General features: G+C 34.9%; 1 protein-coding gene across 1 annotated transcript in view; it reads left to right on the top strand.

The window, feature by feature from the left end:
- Positions 1-23,413, top strand: part of LRRIQ1 (leucine rich repeats and IQ motif containing 1) — a 172,815-nt gene that overhangs the window by 89,714 nt on the left and 59,688 nt on the right. Inside the window, 5 exon segments of the mRNA XM_007459063.1 lie at positions 50-169; positions 20,019-20,108; positions 20,748-20,869; positions 21,367-21,462; positions 21,723-21,805. Coding sequence (XP_007459125.1) covers positions 50-169; positions 20,019-20,108; positions 20,748-20,869; positions 21,367-21,462; positions 21,723-21,805 — 511 coding nt within the window.

Raw genomic sequence — 23,413 nt, forward strand, 5'->3', positions numbered from 1 at the left:
TGGAGTTTGATCTATAACCTTGTATAACATGCTTTAAATTTTTGTTTAGGCAGTTTGGAAGGGCTTTCTTTTGCGAAAGAAACTGACAACAGCTCTAGAGGCTATTAAGAATGAAGAATCTGAAGAAGAATACGAAGAAATAGATTTAGAAGATTTTACATTTGATGAAGTAAGTGCCAACTACAACATATAGATATTGGTCTTAAAATATTTTAGTATACTATTTTGGAGCTAAACCTTTTTCTAAGGTTTTCATCCTTTTAACACTGTGTTATAGATTTTTTTTCAAGTTGCACTTGAAAAAGTATGCTTCTAATTTTTTGACATCTTCATTTATGATACAAACTTGTACAGTGTGTAAATGTGGTCATGGAATATTTACAAGAATTCGTGTGTATTCTTCAACCAGATTTACACAATGTTTTATCAATTATTCTTCATTAAATATAACTCTGAGCTTATTTATGCCCTGTTCAACAAATTTTAGTAGCTCTTTGTGGCCTAGCAAAATGAGGACAGCCTCCTTAAATTGTTATTCAAGTATTCAACAATAAGACAGCAAACTCTACAGACATATTTACCACTTCCCACCTGTGGCGTCCACATGCTCTAACCACGTTGAGCACCTTCTTACCATACCTTTTACGTCCTTAGTCTTGCTTATTCTGTTTCCTCTTCTCTAGACAGTTAAACCCACGTAACTATCACGAAGATTAAGGTAGAGGACATATGACTATCCCCAGAAGACTTCTCGTACCTTCATAGTATTCATACCTCCATCATCATAGATTAGTTTTGCCTATTTCTGAACTTCCAAATAAGTGGAATCATCCAATATGTACTCTTTTTTCATATAATATTATGTCTGTGAGATATACCTATGTGGTTGAGTGTAGCTGTATATATACCATTCTTTTCAATATACTACTTTTAATCTATGATTTGAATATACCAATTTTTAAAAGTCTGTTCTACTTTTGGTGGATTATTTGTTACTGAGTTATTTCTAGTGTTGCCTACTATGACTGAAGACGCTATGAACATTCTTTTTTTTTTTTTAATAAATGTATTTATTTATTTATTTTTGGCTGCATTGGGTCTTCATTGCTGTGCGTGGGTTTTCTCTAGTTGAGTCAAGTGGGGGCCACTCTTTGCTGTGGTGCGCGGGCTTCGCACTGCGGTGGCTTCTTGTCGCAGAGCACAGGCTCTAGGTGTGCGGGCTTCAGTAGTTGCAGCACGTGGGCTCAGGTAGTTGTGGCTCACGGGCTCTAGAGCGCAGGCTCAGTCATTGCAGTTCAAGGGCATAGTTGCTCTGAGGCATGTGGTATTTTCCTAGACCCCGGGGATCGAACCCCGGGGTATGTGGTATTTTCCTAGACCCCGGGGATCGAACCCGTGTGGCAGGCGGATTCTTAACCACTGCGCCACCAGGGAAGGCCAGCTATGAACATTCTTGTACATGCTTTTTGATGTGCATGTTCACATTTCTTTTGGGAACTGAATTTCTCAGTCATAACATTTACCTATATTTAGTAGCTAACGCCTAACAGTATTCCAAAGTGATTGTATCAATTTACAGTCCTATCAGCAGAATATGAGAGTTTCAGAGGAGATTTATCCTCACCAACACTTTGTATTTTCATGTCTTTTTTTCCCCCCCAATCCAGTAGGTTTGTAGTGGTATCTAGTTGTTTTAATTTCCATTTCTCTCATAACTAATAATGTTGAATACGTTTTCGTATGCTTACTGGCCATTTGGATATCTACTTTTATGACATGATCAAGTGTTTGTGCTTTCTTTTAAACTTTAATTTTATTTATTTTTTTTATACAGCAGGTTCTTATTAGTCATCAATTTTATACACATCAGTGTATACATGTCAATCCCAACCGCCCAATTCATCACACCACCACCCCCGCCCCACTCTCCCACTACTTTCCCCCCTTGGTATCCATACGTTTGTTCTCTGAATCTCTGTCTCAAATTCTGCCCTGCAAACTGGTTCATCTGTACCATTTTTCTAGGTTCCACATATAAGTGTTAATATACGATACTTGTTTTTCTCTTTCTGACTTACTTCATTCTGTATGACAGTCTCTAGATCCATCCACATCTCTACAAATGACTCAGTTTCATTCCTTTTTATGGCTGAGTAACACTCCATCATATATATGTACCACGTCTTCTTTATCCATTCATCTGTCAATGGGCATTTAGGTTGTTTCCATGTCCTGACTATTGTGAATAGTGCTGCAATGAACATAGGAGTGCATGTGTCTTTTTGAATTACGGTTTTCTCTGGGTATATGCCCAGTAGTGGGATTGTTGGGTCATATGGTAATTCTATTTTTAGTTTTTTAAGGAACCTCCATACTGTTCTCCATAGCGGCTGTATCAGTTTACATTCCCACCAACAGTGCAAGAGGGTTCCCTTTTCTTCACACCCTCTCCAGCATTTGTTGTTTATAGATTTTCTGATGATCCCCATTCGAACTGGTGTGAGGTGATTCCTCATTGTAGTTTTGATTTGCATTTCTCTAATAATTAGTGATGTTGAGCAGCTTTTCATGTGCTTCTTGACCATCTGTATGTCTTCTTTGGAGAAATTTCTACTTAGGTCTTCTGCCCATTTTTGGATTGGGTTGTTTGTTTCTTTAATATTGAGCTGCATGAGCTGTTTATATATTTTGGAGATTAATCCTTTGTCCGTTGATTCGTTTGCAAATATTTTCTCCCATTCTGAGGCTGTCTTTTTGTCTAGTTTATGGTTTCCTTTGCTGTTCAAAAGCTTTTAAGTTTCATTAGGTCCCATTTGTTTATTTTTGTTTTTATTTCCATTAATCTGGGAGGTAGACCAAAAAAGATTTTGCTGTGATTTATATCAAAGAGTGTTCTTCCTGCGTTTTCCTCTAAGAATTTTATAGTGTCCGGTCTTACATTTAGATCTCTAATCAATGTTGAGTTTATTTTTGTGTATGGTGTTAGGGAGTGTTCTAATTCCATTCTTTTACATGTAGCTGTCCAGTTCTCCCAGCACCACTTATTGAAGAGACTGTCTTTTCTCCATTGTATATCCTTGCCTCCTTTGTCATAGATTAGTTGACCATAGGTGCATGGGTTTATATCTGGGCTTTCTATGCTATTCCATTGATCTATATTTCTGTTTTTGTGCCAGTACGACATTGTCTCGATTACTGTAGCTTTGTAGTATAGTCTGAAGTCAGGGAGTCTGATTCCTCCCACTTCATTTTTTTTCCCTGAAGACTGCTTTGGCTATTCGGGGTCTTTTGTGTCTCCAAACAAATTTTAAGATTTTTTTTGTTCTATTTCTGTAAAAAATGCCATTGGTAATTTGATAGGGATTGCATTGAATCTGTAGATTGCTTTGGGTAGTATAGTTAATTTCACAATATTGATTCTTCCAATCCAAGAACATGGTATATCTCTCCATCTGTTGGTATTATCTTTAATTTCTTTCATCAGTGTTTTATAGTTTTCTGCATACAGGTCTTTTGTCTCCCTAGGTAGGTTTATTCCTAAGTATTTCATTCTTTTTGTTGCAGTGGTAAATGGGAGTGTTTCCTTAATTTCTCTTTCAGATTTTTCATCATTACTGTATAGGAATGCAAGAGATTTCTATGCATTAATTTTGTATCCTGCAACCAAATTCATTGTTTAGCTCTAGTAGTTTTCTGGTGGCATCTTTAGTATCCTGTCATCTGCAAAGAGTGACAATTTTACTTCTTCTTTTCCAGTTTGTATTCCTTTTATTTCTTTATCTTCTCTGATTGCCGTGGCTATGACTTCCAAAACTATGTTGAATAGTAGTGGTGAGTGTAGACATCCTTGTCTTGTTCCTGATCTTAGAGGAAATGCTTTCAGTTTTTCACCATTGAGAATGATGCTTGCTGTGGGTTTGTCATATATGGCCTTTATTATGTTGAGGGAGGTTTCCTCTATGCCCACTTTCTGGAGAGTTTTTATCATAAATTGGTGTTGAATTTTGTCAAAAGCTTTTTCTGCATCTATTGAGATGATCATATGGTTTTTCTTCTTCAATTTGTTAATATGGTGTATCACGTTGATTGATTGGTATATATTGAAGAATCCTTGCATTCCTGGGATAAATCCCACTTGATCATGGTGTATGATCCTTTTAATGTGTTGTTGAGTTCTGTTTGCTAGTATTTTGTTAAGGATTTTTGCATCTATATTCATCAGTGATATTGGCATGTAATTTTCTTTTTTTGTAGTTTCTTTGTCTGGTTTTGGTATCAGGGTAATGGTGGCCTCATAGAATGAGCTTGGGAGTGTTCCTTCCTCTGCAGTTTTTTCTAAGAGTTTGAGAAGGATGGGTGTTAGCTCTTCTCTAAATGTCTGATAGAATGTACCTGTGAAGCCATCTGGTCCTGGACTTTTGTTTGTTGGAAGATTTTTCATCACAGTTTCAATTTCATTACTTGTGATTGGTCTGTCCATATTTTCTGTTTCTTCCTGGTTCAGTCTTGGAAGGTTATACCTTTCTAAGCATTTGTCCATTTCTTCCAGGTTGTCCATTTTATTGGCTTAGAGTTGCTTGTAGTAGTCTCATAGGATGCTTTGTATTTCTGTGGTGTCTGTTGTAACTTCTCCCTTTTCATTTCTAATTTTGATTTGAGTTCTCTCACTCTTTTTCTTGATGAGTCTGGCTAATGGTTTATCAATTTTGTTTATCTTCTCAAAGAACCAGCTTTTAGTTTTGTTGATATTTGCTCTTGTTTTCTTTGTTTCTATTTCATTTATTTCTGCTCTGATCTATATGATTTCTTTCCTTCTGCTAACTTTGGGTTTTGTGTTTTCTTCTTTCTCTAGTTCCTGTAGATGTAAGGTTAGATTGTTTATTTGAAGTTTTTCTTGTTTATTGAGGTAGGATTGTATAGCTATAAACTTCCCTCTTAGGACTGCTTTTGCTGCATCCCATAGGTTTTGGTTCGTCGAGTATTCATTTTCATTTGTCTCCACGTATGTTTTGATTTCCTGTTTGATTTCTTCAGTGATCTCTTGATTATTTAGTAACGTATTGTTTAGCCTCCTTGTATTTGTGTTTTTTACGTTTTTTTCCCTGTAATTGAGCTCTAATCTCATAGCGTTGTGGTCAGAGAAGATGCTTGATATGATTTCAATTTTCTTAAATTTACTGAGGCTTGATATGTGACCCATGGTGTGATCTATCCTGGAGAATGTTCTGTGAGCACTTGAGAAGAAAGTGTAATCTGCTGTTTTTGGATGGAATGTTCTGTAAATATCAATTAAATCTATCTGGTCTATTGTGTCATTTAAAGCTTCTGTTTCCTTTTTTATTTTCATTTTGGATGATCTGTCCATTGGTGTAAGTGAGGTGTTAAAGTCCCCCACTATTATTGTGTTACTGTTGATTTCCTCTTTTATAGCTGTTAGCAGTTGCCTTATGTATTGAGGTGCTCCTATGTTGGGTGCATATATATTTATAATTGTTATATCTTCTTCTTGGATTGGTCCCTTGATCATTATGTAATGTCCTTCCTTGTCTCTTGTAACAGTCTTTATCTTAAAGTCTATTTTCTCTGATATGAGTATTGCTACTCCAGCTTTCTTTTGATTTCCATTTGCATGGAATATATTTTTCCATCTCCTCACTTTCAGTCTGTATGTGTTCCTAGGTCTGAAGTGGGTCTCTTGTAGACAGCATATATATGGGTCTTGTTTTTGTATCCATTCAGCAAGTGTATGTCTTTTGGTTGGATCATTTAATCCTTTCACGTTTAAGGTAATTATCGATATGTATGTTCCTATGACCATTTTCTTAATTATTATGGGTTTTTTTTGTAGGTCCTTTTCTTCTGTTTTTCCCACTTAGATAAATTCCTTTAGCATTTGTTGTAGAGCTGGTTTGGTGGTGCTGAATTCTCTTAGCTTTTGCTTGTCTGTAAAGCTTTTAATTTCTCCATCGAATCTGAATGAGATCCTTGATGGGTAGAGGAATCTTGGTTTTAGGTTCCTCCCTTTCATCACTTTAAGTATATCATGCCACTCCCTTCTGGCTTGTAGAGTTTCTGTTGAGAAATCAGCTGTTAACCTTATGGGAGTTCCCTTGTATGTTATTTGTCATTTTTCCTTTGCTGCTTTCAATAATTTTTCTTTGTCTTTAATTTTTGCCAATTTGATTACTGTGTGTCTCGGCATATTTCTCCTTGGTTTTATTCTGTATGGGACTCGCTGCGCTTCCTGGACTTGGGTGGCTCTTTCCTTTCCCATGTTAGGGGAGTTTTCGACTGTAGTCTCTTCAAATATTTTCTCTGGTCCTTTCTCTCTCTCTTCTCCTTCTGGGACCCCTATAATGTGAATGTAGTTGTGTTTAATGTTGTCCCAGAGGTCTCTTAGGCTGTCTTCATTTCTTTTCATTCTTTTTTCTTTATTCTCTTCCGCAGCAGTGAATTTCACCCTTCTGTCTTCCAGGTCACTTTTCCGTTCTTCTGCCTTAGTTATTCTGCTATTGATTCTTTCCAGTGTAGTTTTCATTTCAGTTATTGTATTGTTCATTTCTGTTTGTTTGTTCTTTAATTCTTCTACGTCTTTGTTAAACATTTCTTACATCTTCTTGATCTTTGCCTCCATTCTTTTTCCGAGGTTCTGGATCATCTTCACTATCATTATTCTGAATTCTTTTTTGGAAGGTTGCCTATCTCCACTTCATTATGTTGTTTTTCTGGGGTTTTATCTTGTTCCTTAATCTGGTACATAGCCCTCTACCTTTTCATCTTGTCTATCTTTCTGTGAATGTGGTCTTTGTTCCACAGGTTTCAGGATTGTAGTTCTTCTTGCTTATGCTGTCTGCCCTCTGGTGGATGAAGCCATCTAAGAGGCTTGTGTAAGTTTCTTGATCAGAGGGACTGGTCATTTGTGCATTTTTATGTAGGGTTGTACATCTCTTTTCTTATTGGCTTGTAGGAGTGCTCTATATAATCTAAATACCTCTCTGTTTTCCCATACAAATATATTCCCTAAATTCTGGGGTTTCCCTTTTTTTCTCACTTTATGGTTTAGTTTGATGAACAGAATGTTTCTGTTTTAAATTAAAAACAAAAGTTTTTAGTTGTGACATATAAGATATCTTTGCTTACTCAGGTCATTAACATTTTCTAGAAACTTTATTATCTTAACTTTCAGCATTTACGTCTGTGGTGCATCTGGAATTTAATTTTGCCTGCAGTGTGAATAAGGGGTCAATTCCCCTCCAAACATACACATTTGGTTATTTTGTTGACCCACAACCATTTGTTGTTTAGACCATACTTTTCACAATGGATTACAGTGGAGGCCTTTATTTAAATTCAGGAAGCACTGTGCGTGGGTTCTCTTAATTTTCCTCGTCATTCTGTTGTTTATTCTTATATCACTACTTCAATTTCTGTATAATTTATAATAAATTTTGTTATCTAGTCTAATAAGAGCTCCAACTTTGTTCTTCTTCAAGAAAGAACTGCTATTGCTACCGTTGATCCATTTCATTAATGTACGAATTTTAGAACCATCCTGTCAGTTTGCACAACGAATATTAGTATTTTCTCTAAGATTGCAAGAAATCTGTAAATCAATTTGGGAGAACTGATATTTTTAGAATATTACATTTTTAAATTCATGAACATAGAATATCTCATCATTTATTTAAGCCACTTAAACTCTCTGCCCATAAGAGCAGAGATTTTTTTCTTGTGCCTCTTTTTTATTTTTCTTGCTTTATTGTCCTGACTACTACCTTCAGTAAAATGTTAAATAATGGTGATTTTAGCAGGCATCTTTTCCTATCTCCTGGTCTCAGGCTGAAAGCTTTCCACGATGAAGTCAGATGTTTAATACATGTTTCTTGTAGAAACTCTATATTTGATTGAGTTACTCTCCTTAGTATCTTCTTACCTTTCCAAAAGTTTAATATGATGATGATGTTGATGATTCTATATTTGATTTGGATTTTATCAGATACCTTTTATACCTATAACATTGATTTTTAAAAATTAAACCTTGTATTCCTAGAACAAACCAACTTAACTATAATACATTATCTTTTTATATATCTCTGAATTTGATCTGCTAATATTTTGGTTAGGATTTTTGCATTTATATTCTAGATGAAGCTGTGCCCGTAAATTTTCTTTCTTGTAAAACTCTTCAGATTTTGTTATCAAAGTTGTGTTGACCTTATATTTGATTAGGAAGTGTTTCCTATGTTTGATGTAAGATTGGAAGAGTTTGATGTAAGATTGATGTTATTTGTTTCTTACAAATTTGTCTTAGCACATAACCTATTTGGGATAATATTCCATGTGCAATTGAAAGGAATGTGCATTTTGCAGGTGTTATGGTTACTAAAATCTCAGTTACTTCAAGCTTGTTAATTGTGTTTAAAAGAATCCTTATTTTTAGTGATTTGGGGAGGTTTCTATCAGTTATTGACAGAAGAATGCTACAATCTTTTCTTAAGATTGTGGGTTTCTCTAAATCAGTTTTTAGTTCTGTCAAATTTGGCCTCATACTTTGAGGATATGTTATTAGGTTATACATGTTTAGAATAGTTAAGTCATTGTATTACTGACACTTTTATAATGATAAAATTTCACTCTTTAACGCTAATTTCCCTCTTTAACTAATTGCCTTATTAGCCATTCCCTCTGATATTTTCATACTTACAGCAACTTTCTTTTGACTGGTAATTTTATAATATATGTTTTCCTAACCATTCCCATTAAACATCTTTGTTGCTTTTATATTGAAGCTGTGACTCTTATATGAGTATACAGTTGGATTTTGCTTATTTTTATATTCCATTTTGATTTTTTATTAATCAGACTTTAAATTTATTTCAATTGAGAGTATAATTAGGTTTATATATATCATCTTTCTGTTTGTGTTCCATTTGTCCTGTTAGTTCTGTGTTCCTTTTCTGCTTCTTTTTACCTTTTTTTTCCCTTTAATCAGGTATTTTTGTTTTTCCTTTTTTTCTCATGTTAGCTTGTTAATTTATGGTTACCTCTTTCTATGCACTTCATTCCTTCCTGCATTATTATGCTTCCATCATTTTCTTTTACCTTAAGGACTTTCTTTAATATATATTTTAGTTCAGGTCAGTTTTTGATTGCTTGAAAATTTCTTTTACTTAAAACTTTGAAGGTAAAGTAGGTCCAAAATCACATATGTTAGAATCCCTTACCATTTCTCATGTGTCTCTTAGACCCTTTTCTGAATTGTTTTCTTTTTTTACTTCTGTGTTTTAATTTGCATGTTTCCTACTGACCCATCTTGTAGTTCACTAATCATCTCTCTTATCTAATCATTTTTAGCCTATCTATTAAATTCCTAATTTCAGTTATTCTGTTTTTTAGTTCTGGAATTTCTACTTGATTATTTGTTGTAAATTCTAGTTATATATTGAAGTTTTCTATCATTTCCTGTATTTTCTTGAACATACTGAGTATGGTATATTCAAAGTTTTCTCAGTTAATTGCAACATCTGGATCACTTGTAGGTTTATTTCTATTGACAATTTATCTCTTGTATTGGGTTGACCAAAAAGTGCCTTCAGTTTTTAAGTAAAAATAAAGGACACATTTTTCACTTTCACCGAGAACTTTATTGAACAACGTATTCACCCTTTTGTTCCACTACCTTCTACCATTTTCCAGGCAACTTTATAATTCCATCTACCCAAAACTTTTTATCTTTTTGAGCAAAGAACTGTTCCAGGTGCCTTTTACAGTCTTCCAGGGAATTAAAATTTTTTCCATTAAGAGAATTTTGTAAAGACTGAAATAAATGGAAATGCAAAGGTGCAATGTCTGGTGAATATGGCAGATGAATCAGAACTTCCCAGCCAAGCTGTAACAGTTTTTGCCTGGTCTTCAAAGAATATGTGGTCTCACATCATTCTGATGGAAGATTATGCATTTTCTGTTGACTAATTCTGGAGGCTTTTTGTCGAGTGCTGCTTCCAGTTGGTCTAATTGTTGGAATCAATCATCTGTTTTTTTTTGAAACGAGCTCATAATAGAAGACTCCCTTCCAATCCCATCATATATGTAACATCACATTCTTTGGATGAAGACCGGCCTTTGGTGTGGTTGGTGGTAGTTCATTTTGCATGCCCCACAATCTCTTCCCTTCCACATTATTATACAGTATCCACTTTTGATCACCTGACACAATCTGTTTTAAAAATGGACCAGTTTAAGTAGAGAATCACATGCGGAAAAATGGTCAAGAAGGTTTTTTTCATTTAACTTACGTGCAACCCAAACATCAATGCTATTAACATAACCAAGCTGGTGCAAATGATTTTAAACGCTTGATTTGGATATTTTGAATTTGTTGGCCATCTCTCATGTGGTATAACATTCATTGTCCTCAATTAATGTCTTGATTTGATTGCTATCAACTTAACTGGTCTATCCAACCATGGAGCATCACCCAGGGAGAAATCTCCAGCACAAAACTTTGCAAACCACTTTTGACACATTCGATCAGTCACAACACATTCTCCATACACTACACAAATCTTTTTTTGCATTTCAGTTGTGTTTTTACCTTTCTTTAAATAATAAAGCAAAATATGCCAAAAATGTTGCTTTTTTCCATCTTCAATATTAAATGGCTACACAAAAATTCACCAATTTTGATTTTTTTTTTCTTTAATGCACGCTGAAATGACAGCTGTCACAATACTAACTGACAAAATTGTTTCGAATGAAGTTAAGACAACTAAGCACTACTAGAGCCATCTTATGGAATAAAACGAACAAACCTTTTGGCCAACTCAATATTTTGAGTCAGCCAATTCTCTTTATTAGCATTTAGTCATTGATTAAGTATCAGACATATATGTAAAAAGTATCAAGGCACTGGAAGGTGTTTTATTTCTCTAAAGAGGATTTAATTTTGTTCTGACAGGCAGATATTGTATAGACAGAGATCCTTTTGAGGCTTATTTGTAAGCTTTGTTAGGGCTGGTCTGTTTCTGGTTTCTCTTAGGGTTGAGCCAATATAATGTTTAAACTGAGAATGGGATATTTACCAGGTTACCTTCACCTTGTTTTTTCCTGAATTCTAATCCCTTTCTCCATAGCATCAAATGACTAAAGAAATTTCTTCTTAGCTTTTTAGCACACCAGCTATTCCTATTGCACTTTGAGTCTAGGTATCTCTCCAACACACATACTACTTGGAATTTGCAAACATATGAAGGGTTTATTTTATACATGACTTTGAGCTCATATTTCAGTGGTTCTCTCCTCTCAGGGATCTTGGTCCTTCAATCCTAACTGCCTTGGCATCCCTACACTTTAACCTCTGTCTCTTCATTCCAGTGAAACTGCTACAAGTAGGCCTTAGATTTCTGCTTGGCTTCTCTTTCCTGTTAATAAAATTGGGGCTTTCCCTGAGGGAAAATGTGGCAGAAAATACAGGGTTCACATCCGCATGAGACTCTACTCTCTGGGATCTTAGCTTTTTAAGTCTTGACTGCTTCAATTGTTCTTGAGTACCTTCAGCTCCTTTTTTTGGGGTGGGGGGGGTACTTGGGCGTCTCACTGTTGTGGTCTCTCCCGTTGCGGAGCACAGGTTCCAGACGCGCAGGCTCAGCGGCCATGGCTCACGGGCCCAGCCGCTCCGCAGCACGTGGGATCTTCCCGGACCGGGGCACGAACCCGTGTCCCCTGCATCGGCAGGCGGACTCTCAACCACTGCGCCAGCAGGGAAGCCCTCAGCTCCTTTTTCAATCCAATATTTATAGTTGTTCTCAGGCGAATCTTAATTCTAATTAAAGCTATACCAGAATAAAATGTCCAAAATGAAATGTTTATAAATATTTCAAGTCAGTGATTATTTTCAGTGTTTCAGACATTGTTCTCACCACAGTGAACAAAAGAGATAAAATCCCTAAGTGATCTTACATTCACTTAAGGTGACAGACAGTGAATAAATATATAAATATACAGAATACTATAAGATATTGAAAATTGCTATAAAAATTTTTATAAGGAAGGTTAAGAGATAGAGCATAGAATCTAACTGGACAATCATGGGAGGCCTACATGAGGTGAAATATTTTTATAGAGATGTGAAAATAAAGTGAAGGGATAGCCATTGGGTAATATGGTGCTGGGCTAAGTGGAGGGCAAGTATGGAAGCCTTGAAACAGGAACTTTTTTAGTATACTAAAGAAACAGAATATTTACAGTAAGTAGAACTGATTAGTTGTGGAGAATAGCCAGAGATAGGGAAGAAAAAGAAAAATGGTCAGGGAACAGTTCACATAAAGCCTGTGATATGAAGTCAAGAACTTTGAATTTTATTTCAGATGTGATAGAACATTATTATTGGGTTTTGAGCAAGGGAGTTAAATGTATTATTTGTTTTAAATGGATGAATTTGTTTGTAATACGGAGATTATAGTTTAGGGGAGCTAAGAATTAAAACTAAATACCAATTAAGAAGGTATTATTACTTTGCCTTCCTTTGACATATTTTTCACTCCTTTTTTTATGGCCATCACTTCATTTTAAAATCCTCTTACAACTTCAGATGACATAATCAAATTACAAAAGTGTCCCTATATTTTTTGTTCTTTCTTTCTCTTACTTTCATCTTTACAACTGTAAGACATATCTAACCAGGACTTCCCTTTTATCACTTATTTAGGACATAACAATAGTTGCCTTTGGTATAGTCTATACTTTTCTTTAAGATTTATCACAAGAGAGTTGTAGTGATATACATGTATTCAAACTTATATTTTCCTTCCCAGCCAACAAATACTGAATGTTTACAGTATGGTAGGTACTGTGCTTGGTGCTAGGGTAGGTACATAGACAGATATAACATGGCCCCAAGTTTAGGAGATGTCAGAAATATATTTGAATATTTTCAGCTATAAAAGAAGTAAATATAAAATTGTCTTAATAAATTAGCCTCAAACAAAAAGGCTGGATCAATCTGCCATGAAGTCTTTATATTGGTTTGTTGCCTCTCTGAAATGTCTTTTCATTTTACAAATGGTTAACCAAGGGGACACTGATAACGAAGGTCAATTTGTTTTAGTTTTTATTAAGCATAGTTTACCTTAATTTTTTAAGTGCCAAGAAATGTGAGGGATCTGAGATTGTATCCTGCATGCAGTCTAACAAGTTAGGCTGCCACACTTTCATGGATGCTGGCAGAAGAAATGAGACATTTATTACTTGTCACACCAGGCAGCAGAAGCCTCATGTTTTTATGTATTCCCTTTGCCCCCAGGTTCCATAGGCAGGAATTCCCCCTTAGGAATCCGGAAGCTTAGGAAACCCTATATTTTATAAAAGGCTGCTAGCAAACCTGTTCATCCTATGCTCCAGGGGAAGTAGTTATTTTCTCATACCAGACAGCAAACAAATTTTGCCTTCTGCTCCAGAAGGAATCACTCAAAGACTATATCTTCCAAGTCTGTTGGCTGTATTAACATCCTTGGAAAGATAGTCCAGAACAAAAGATGTCATAAGTCATGAAGGAATGTTAGAGACCTATGGAAAATTATCTCCCAGCAATATGTACCCTTCATGTGTACATGGCAAATTTTCCCACAAGTACCCACTCCAGTGGCTACTCTGAATAATCTGACAGGGCCTAGGACAAAATCCATTAGGTTATCCTCATGATGCATTTAATGAAGGATACTATCAATACCCCAGGCGTTTCCTCTTTTAAGTTTCTATATTGACCTTCCCACTAGACTTGAGGCTTTAATCCAGGTACAGCTGGAAGTGTTAGCTATTACAGACTCTTTTTGGGCCCACAAGGAGGAGGTCGAAGGCAGTTCTGCCATCTAAAACAACCCTGGCCAGTGAATTGAAGCTGACTTGAATGCTTTCCAGGACCATAATGATGTTTCCTTAAATGTTTGAAGGTGATCTATGACCAGGACACCTTCCAGGTGGCATTTGTCTACCCCATAGGATGACTGAGAATGGGAGTGGGGAAAACATCCAGGCTCCACCCTGAGGATGTGTCAGTCACGCTGCCCTGAGACATCCTATTAGGGAAAGGAAATATGTTTCATGCCCAGGAATGATTAGGAGAGAATCCAGGGTTGTCAAAATAGGACTGTATTGTCCTCCATGTATTTTTTCATAATCATTACCTAGGAAGTAGCTGCAAGAGTATGATCCCTTTCTGGGGGCAGCCACATTAACTGATCAAATTGCCTTATGTAGGTATGTGGACAGAAGGAAGTGAGAGTGGTGAAGTCAGACTATTGTTGAGTACCTTTTGTGATAAAAGGCACATAACTGTCAGGCTCCAATGGTTCAGAAAACTGAAAAATTATACAGACGTATTTCAAGGGCCACAGTTATATGGCCAAACTTAGCTGATAGATAACCTGAAGATATATCAAAAGTTGAGAATGGAGGAGAGGGTTTAGAAGGTGAGATTTGAGATTCGTAATGGGCCAAATTTCCAAACTGTAAGGATTCTGAGGTGCTACAAAAGTTATCAAGAAGTGTTAGAAAGAATTATTTTGAAAATGGCATGAGGCAACTTGGGTAGAAGAGGAGAAAAGTATCGGGGCTCAGAGTTGGGGATGGTGAAGAATAAAAACGAGACCAAGGCATGGCTTTTAGAATTTCTAAGACCTGTTCAACTCTAACTAACTTGTGGCTTATAGCAAATCTGATTCTAGTTTCATATGTCAAATGAAAGGATTATATTAGTTGGTATGAAAAATTTTGTACATACATATGCAAATGAACATGAATGTTATTCCCGGCTCTTCTGATAGCCTTATTTCCTAGTCTCTCAAAGTTGGATTATAGGATAATAATTTCTTCTCTGATCAAAAGTCAAATATATGTTTATCTGTTCAAATGTTCAATTGTGAGTGCACAGGTACAAATTTATCTAAGTTCAAGTTTATTTTTAATGTGTAAGTAAATTTGATAATAGTCTTCTAATAAACAGAAAGCTTTCCAAATTCTCAGTTGTAAGTTAACAGAAGGTTTTCTTAAGCAATAATTGAAATTTGTATAAATGTCCAGTAGTATTTTTTTAAACAGTAGTATATTTATAATCTTGGCCAATTCCTCCTGACATTTTGAGATTTTTTCCCTCAACATACTAGGTGCTGCCAAATATAGTTGATATTAATAAGCTTAAACTCATATAAATCAGTAGTCTTGGTAACATTTTTGGTTGAGATTATGTAATTACTGAAAGTATCTCTAGCATTTTATATTAAACCTTCTATTTATGTCTCTAGAAATTTCCAAGAGACAGTGGTTCTGGAATCAACTAATACAACATTGTAAAGCAACTATACTCCAAAAAAAATTAATTAAAAAAAAAAAGAATTGTTCTGGAATCTAACAAAAGTTTGTGACCTTATATTAAAAACCAAGAAAAACTATTTTCAAAGTTTTCTGCACTTTTAGATATCAATTTAAAGAACTAATTTTTTCCCTCAAACTTCATGTAGCTTTTCCAAGGAAGAAACCTCCATCATCATCTATATGATACAGCAAAGAAATCACTGTGCTTTGTGGGACCTTGTCCTGCTGCAGAAAGAAAATAGCTGGAGTCCCAGAGAGTATAAAAAGAGGTGGTTTGGCAGGGGTTTAAGAAAAAAAAGTTGTTTGTTTATATAAAAACTAGTGCATAAGTCAGACTCCTTGCCTGGCATTACTAGTCCTTTTCCACAGTCACTCCTCAGATAGCATATTACTTTTAAAATTTCTCTTCGGGGCTTCCCTGGTGGCGCAGTGGTTGGGAGTCCGCCTGCCGGTGCGGGGGGCGCGGGTTCGTGCCCCGGTCCGGGAGGATCCCACGTGCTGCGGAGTGGCTGGGCCCGTGAGTCGTGGCCGCTGAGCCTGCGTGTCCGGGGCCTGTGCTCCACAGCGGGAGGGGCCACGGCAGTGAGAGGCCCGCGTACCGCAAAAAAAAAAAAAAAAAAATGTCAGGTATATTGTGATATACTCCAGTTGGAAAAAAAAAAAAAAAAAATTATCTTCCAATTTTTTTATTGTGGGAAAGTACACATAACATAAAATTTACCATCTTAATCATTTCTAAGTGTGCATTCAGTGGTATTAAGTATATTCATAAAGTTGTGCTACCGTCACCACCATGCATATCCAGAACTCTTATCTTACAAAACTGAAACTATATACCTGTTAAACAATAACTCTTCATTCTCCCTTAATATCCTAATGTTATAAACACCTTAATTTGCATTTACACCAGCTTAACTTCAGTAGCATCCATTAATTATTCTCCTTTATAGCTACATCTCCACCCCTTTCAGTTGTTGATGTCACAAAATTGCATCTTTATACATTGTGTGCTCCAAACATAGACTAATAATTTCTCTAAATAGACTAGTATTTTAAATCATGTGGAAAAGAAAATGTGGAGTTACAAACCAAACTTTCAATAATACTAGCTTTTAAACTAAGAATTGTTTGTTTTTAAATGTATTAGTATCTTAAAAAGTGGAGTGAACAAACTGTTGTTACAATAATACTAGGTTTTATAATTTCCCATGTGGTTACTGACATCTTTATTTCTTCATATGCCTTTTAATTGCTGCCTAGTATCCTGCCACTTCAACCTGCAGAACTGTCTTTCGCATTATTTTCAGGCCAGATCTAATGGTAATGAATTCTCTCAGCTTTTGTTTATCTGGGAGTGTCTTCAGTTCTTCCTCAAATCAAAGGACAGTTTTGCTAGATATAGGATTCTTGATTGGCAGTTTGTTTGTTTTTCTTTCAGCACTTTGAATATATCAGCCCACTGCCTTCTGGATGTCAAGGATGCTGATGAGAAATTGCTGATAATCTTGAGGATTCCTTGTACATGACAAGTTGCTTCTTACTTGCTCCTTTCAAGATTCTCTCTTTGTCTTTGTCTTTTGAAAGTTTGATTATAATGTGTCTTGGTGTGGGGCTCTTTGAGTTCATCTTACTTCGAGATTATTGAGCTCCTTGGATGTTTATATTCAGGTCTGTTATTGAATTGGGGAAACTTTTAGTCATTATTTCTTCAAATATTCTCTCTGCCCGTTTTTTTCTTTCTTCTCCTCTGACTCCCTTGATGAATATGTTGGTCCATTTGATGGTGTCTCACAGGACCTTTAGGTTCTGTTCATTTTTATTCAATCTTTTTTCTTTCTGTTCTTTAGATTTGATAATTCCATTGCTGTATCTTCAAGTTCACTCATTCCTTTATCTGCCTACTCAAAGGCAGATCCCTCTAGTGAATCCTACCAGTGAATTTTAGTGAATTTTTCTTTTCAGTTATTATACTTTTCAGCTTCAAAATTTCTTCTTGGTTTCTTTTCAGGTTTTCTGTCTCTTTATTGATATTTCCACTTTGTTCATAGATCATTTTCTCCCTTCTTTTAGTTCTTTGAACATATTTAAGACAGTTACTTTAAAGTCTTTGTCTAGTAAATCTGCCATGAGGTCTTTTTTAGGCATAGTTTTGGTTGATTATTTTCCTTTGAATGGGCTGTAAATTTTCCTGCTTCTTTGTATGCCTTGTGATTTTTATTTAAAGTTAGACATTGAATCTAATAATGTGGTAACTGTGGAAATAAGATTCTCTCTTCCCCAGTGTTTGCCAGATTTTCTGCTTTTGTTTTTATTGTTTTTGTTTTTGTTTTGATTGTTTTAGGCTGCGTCTGCACCAAGGATCAGCCTGAGTTGTAAACTCAAGGTCTTCTCATTTCTTTTCTAAGCCTGTGCCTTCCCCTGGGCATGTGTACTGACTTTCCCCCATATATTCAGATGATTTTGAATATCCTAGTTTTTTTTTTTTTTGCGGTACGCGGGCTTCTCACTGTTGTGGCCTCTCCTGTTGTGGAGCACAGACTCCGGACGCGCAGGTTCAGTGGCTAGGCTTACGGGCCCAGCCACTCCACGGCACGTGGGATCCTCCCGGACCGGGGCACGAACCTGTGTCCCCTGCATTGGCAGGTGGACTCTCAACCACTGCACCACCAGGGAAGCCCCATATTCTAGTCTTTTTTAAAATGAATATTCTAGTCCTTAGTGTTAGTTTCCCAAAAAAGGAAAAAGAGGAAAATGAAGAGGGGAGAAGTTGGGAGAAGAACACCTGCCCTTTAAATCCTCTGGAAATCACCTAGTAGCTGGGGTAAATAGCCTTACAACAATAGGGGAGGCGCCACTCACTTCTTTGTACCTCTGAGATCAGAAGTAACACTCAACGGTCAGAGTACAGATCTCCAATCTTTGGAAGACAGTGTCCTCATTGTCCACCCTGGCTCCTGCAAACTGTGTGCAAGGTACTTCTAAAACACATGAATAGCTGCCTGCCTTGGGGCTGGGGAATGGAGGATAGGTAGCTGCAACTGTGCTAAGGGCTGACATTTACCAAAATTAACCACAATTTACCATCCAAGTCTTCCCCAGGACATCACCAGCCTTCAATAGACTCTAGAGTTCCAAAATGGTTACACTAGACAGATTCTGCCAGTTTAGTTGTTGTCTAGGTTGGGAGACAGGTTCCTGGTGCTCCCTACCCCACCATCTTCCCAGAATCCTCTGGCACATTGCCTTTCATAATATTGTCTCCACATCTCTTCATTTTAGCAATTTTACAGAGTAAGAATACTAATTTAGTGATAGCTGATATGCCTTGGGCCTTGATCTTTCCTGGCATAAATATGAATTTTCCTTTATTTGTCATACAAAAGAAAGAATTTAGAAATCTGAGTCCTCCATACTGTTTGCAATTTTGCATTAAATAGCTCTTCTTAAACCAGTTATATATTCTTAAACCAGATATATAACTGGTGTATAACTGTGATATACATGTTAATGATCTCTGCCTAGAAGGAACTGGACAATGTACTGGTGTACAACTGTATCCTTTTTACATAGATATTCAAATAACATGAATCTGATTAGGTTTCCTAAGACTAAATGCTGTAAGTAATGGTCTGTCATTGCGCTGCTGGCCTGTAGTCAAGATGTCTTAGGCTTGCCTTTCCAATGGTTTTTCAAGAGATAGTCAAGAAGCACTGAAGCTGTATAAATGGAAAATTGCATTTAGGTCTTCTCAGATTATAGTCATTCCAGTTTTTAAAACATAAATATGTTTGATCATTTTAGAAACTTTTAAAAAACAAGTTCATTGGTATTATGATCATCCTTTTTTCTTAAAGATTCAAAAACAATTATAGAACCACAGAATATTATTTAAACCATATTAGATAATCTAAGTGAATAAAATTTAGATAATTATACCCTAAATTATACAACACGAGCACAACTAATATATTTCCATTGTAGAACGATAAATTTGGAAATTACATAAATGGAATAAAGATGTTGTAAGATGAAGAGTGAAGTGACTTAAGATCATTTCAAAATTTAAATTTATATTTTTATCATTCAAACTCTTGAACTAGAGAATATAATATCAGGAACCATGTTCTGTATATTGCCACAAAATTCTATTTTCCATCTATTCAGAAAATTCGTGAAATGTTGAACTAAAGTTAAGTAAAAGCTATCTTACAGATAGTATTTACAGAAAATTGATACTAATATGTTAAAATACTATAAATTTTTAATGGTGAGGTTTGATGGAAAATATTATATTTTGCATAATGAAGAGCTAAAGGATTATTTCCCTCAGTTACATCTAGAGTTGGCTCAGAGTCATAGTTCTCAAACAGTTAAATACACTGAACAATCTGCACGTCTCAATTTTTAGAGCATGTGAGTACTCAAGGCTTTACTTTATTCCACTTGGGGATGAAAAATCTTATCCCATTTTGTAGAATGTTTGCATTAAACAGATACATAACATCTCACAGAGTGAGCAAGTAGCAGATTTTCCTCTAAATAAAAATGCTGAAATACTTTCTTAACATGTGTAGTATATAAGACAATTTAAAAGAATCTTTGTAAAAGTTATGCAAACTAAATTATGTACATTAATGTTATTATTTGTGCAGGCTGCCTTAGAGAAGGAATGGCTTGCTTTAGATTCCACCCGCTTCCCTTCACAAACACTGCTTCTTCCAAACCAGCTGCACTGGCCAAAGGTAACATGTCATGGAAACCTCTTAGTGCTCAATCTTTGCTCATTTCTTAAGGTTATGCTCTGCTGCAGTGATTAATAATACAATTTATTGACTTGAAAAACACAATTACTTTTAGAAGCCTCTGACTTCCTCCTCATCCCCAGATGTAATTTTTCATGTAGCTTTTCTTTCATTTGCTCCTGATTTTTTTCTTTATTTTGGATTTCTTTCAACACTTTATTTCACAGTAGCAAAAAAAAAAAAAAGATATGCTTCAGCTGCATAAAATCACTAGTTGACAGCACTTTAAAAATACAAAAATATGCATTAAGAGGGCAACAGCTGAAGATTCTCAGTCAGAGGTCAGTGGACTGCAATATCTGTTATTTATTTGATAATCTTTGAAGTTTTTGTTTTCTGAATTTTTTTCATGATCTTTGCAATTAATCATTCTGTATATGCAAACTATACCAAAAGCATACCTCTCATGACTACAACAAAGGACATTAGTATGTATATTCCATATATTTCATTTGATCATAATTTTTAATTTTTATGTGAGTTTTAGGCTACTCAGTAATATGCATGTAAAGTAATACAATATACATGCTAGATTTTTTTCAATTTATTTTATACTTATGTACATTTTTTTCTGTTAAGTTCTCTGGAACCTTAAAATCTGATGGTACTTCACTTAATTTACCAAGTCATCCAGCTCAAGCATGGCTGTGTAATGAGAAAGAAAATTTGTTTTCATCGGAACACACACAATTTAATAGCAGGTAAGCTAAATTGCTCTTTTAGAGGATCAACCTTTAATGAATGACAAGAATATTATACTCTTTACAAAAGTAGTAAGATGACGAAAAGAGGTATGAATTTGTTAAAAATGTAATGATTTTATGGAGTTTTCAGTGTAAGTAATATATGTGATGTAAGTTTATTAAAGCAAACACAAAACTTAAGTGTCAGTGAAATAATGTTAACTGTTGTAAACAAGTGAACTTTTAAATATTGCTATATAGGTAGAGATAAGGGTTAGAATAAAAATTCCAAAGCTGTGTTTCTTTCAACGAAAGGATTGAAATATGCTTCAAGTAATTGAAATGTAAACATTTTAAATTAATGGCAGACTTTTATTACTTTTCAAGATAAAGTTTTTCTGTAACTTAAATGTATTTTATTTCCGAGTTTGAGACAACATAAACAGCTTGTAGTTTTAAAAAGTGCTGATATACTTGTGTTGATTCAGTTAAGTGTGGTTTTTTCCCATTGCTAGTTCAGAAAATAGAACCTTATCCAGGACACCTGAATCAAAGACCAGCAGAAAGAGTTTGCTAAAATCTGAAAAAGAAGAAAAAATTTCAGAAGAATGGTATGTGGTCGGTCTGTTTTACACTAAACTATTAAGAAATTGAGAAATTTTTAAATATCCAAAGCAGATATTTTTCAAGATTTCAAGAATACCTTTATTAGTTTTTAAGAAACCATACCTCTGTTAAATTACAGATTCTTAAATGGGAATTCAAATTTGTTTGGGTATGATATAATTCAGATATGTGTGTTTATATGTATGTGCATATATAAATATAGTCTGGGGATTTTTTGCCTTTATTAAATTTAATCTTTTAATAGGGGCTTTAAGGATGTTTCTACTGCTCAGCAAATGCTGAAGAGAGCACACAAAATGAAATCAAAGAAATTAAGGAAAAAATTAGGTGGGTAATCAATGATCTTCGCATAACTATGTATCTGACATTAAAGATAAAATCTTTTAAACTATTTTTTAGCAAATTGCATTTAATGAGAATAGAAATGAAATGCACAGATATAAGAATGTCCAAGGTAATAATTCCATAAAAAAAGAACAAGAAAACTTAGAGAAAATTATGATATTACATTTAATGATTTATTATACTCTTAAATGCTATTTTCACTTTCCCCCTGTTCCTTAGCTACTTGGCTATTGATTATTCTATCTATTGTGCACTGAGAATTATGCTGTAATTGGTTTCGAAGCTGGTTAATCTCAGCAAATGTTGATTCTAAAGAGCGTCTGCTTCATTTGATTATTCCTTTGTGTGTTTTTAAATTGCTTGATTATTCAGTAAATTATTTCTATAAATTCATCAGTTCCATGAATATCAGCTATGAAGACTTCACAACTTCACACTTCGGAAAAGGAGCACAGTGTATAACTTGTGTGATTATGCTGAACTTGTGAAATGTTCAAAGACATCTTTTCTTCTATGCCATTTGCCAGGCTATTCAAGTCATTTGTCTTTCTTTGGACACCTCTAATCATTTTATTAAAATTACTTAATATGTGGAGTAATTTATAGATGTCAGAGCACGAAATTGGTTGTTATGAATTTATAACCATAATTAAAACAATTTTAAATTATTTGTATATTTCATATAACTTTGCATTTACTTAAAACTTTATATTTACTCATGGACTCATAGGCTCAATATAAGTAACATGACTTTTTTTTTTTTTATCTGTTTTGAGTTTCTCTCACTCATCAGTTTCTTTTATAAAGATCTTAATGTCAGTGAAATGTTTCCATAAAAGTAACATTACTCCTGAGAAGAGCAAGGAATCTATATTTATCCTATAGTTCTAGCTTATATCAGCATACAAAGAAGCACTCAGATTAATTTTTATCTTTATTAATTTTTCTATTATTTTAATCAGTTCAATTATAGAATTCTAAGAAATGTGTATATTTAATTTTTAAAAACAAATAAAAATAACCAAGATACTGTTGGTTTCTAAGTAATAACTGTTATTTGTTGGCACAGCACTTACTAGCCATTGATAAATTACTGATGACTCAGTTTTATATTCCTAAATGTTCAACTTTCCTTTTTTGGCATTATATTAGTGATATCTTAATTTTCCCTTTTATCTTTTTGAGATAACTATAATGTTTTTTGTTGTGTACTAAACGTTTGTCAACTTTAAAATATTGAAATTTTAAGCATTTTTAGAGAAAATGTAAATATGTGCTCTGTTTGTCAACTTGCTTTATGCCTCCTGTACTCTTGTAAACCCCTACTAAGTTCATCAGGGCTCTGTGGTGGTTTCCCAGGGAAATACAACCCCAAACCGTTAATGAAGATGAGGCTCTCAGTTCCAGGGAAGTGGAATTCAGTAAATCGGGGTAGTTTGATAATGTTATATTGCTTTGATATATATTTCTACTTATTTTCAACAGTATCAAAAACAATGTTTAAATCAATGTTTTGAGAAAAATAAAAGTTACTGAAACTCCTGGGGCAAGTTCAGATACCAGAAGTGGCTTAAGAACTGATTCAGCCAA

This window comes from Lipotes vexillifer, unplaced genomic scaffold (genome assembly GCF_000442215.2).
Source record: "Lipotes vexillifer unplaced genomic scaffold, Lipotes_vexillifer_v1.1 scaffold210, whole genome shotgun sequence".
In the NCBI taxonomy this organism is placed as follows: domain Eukaryota; kingdom Metazoa; phylum Chordata; class Mammalia; order Artiodactyla; family Lipotidae; genus Lipotes; species Lipotes vexillifer.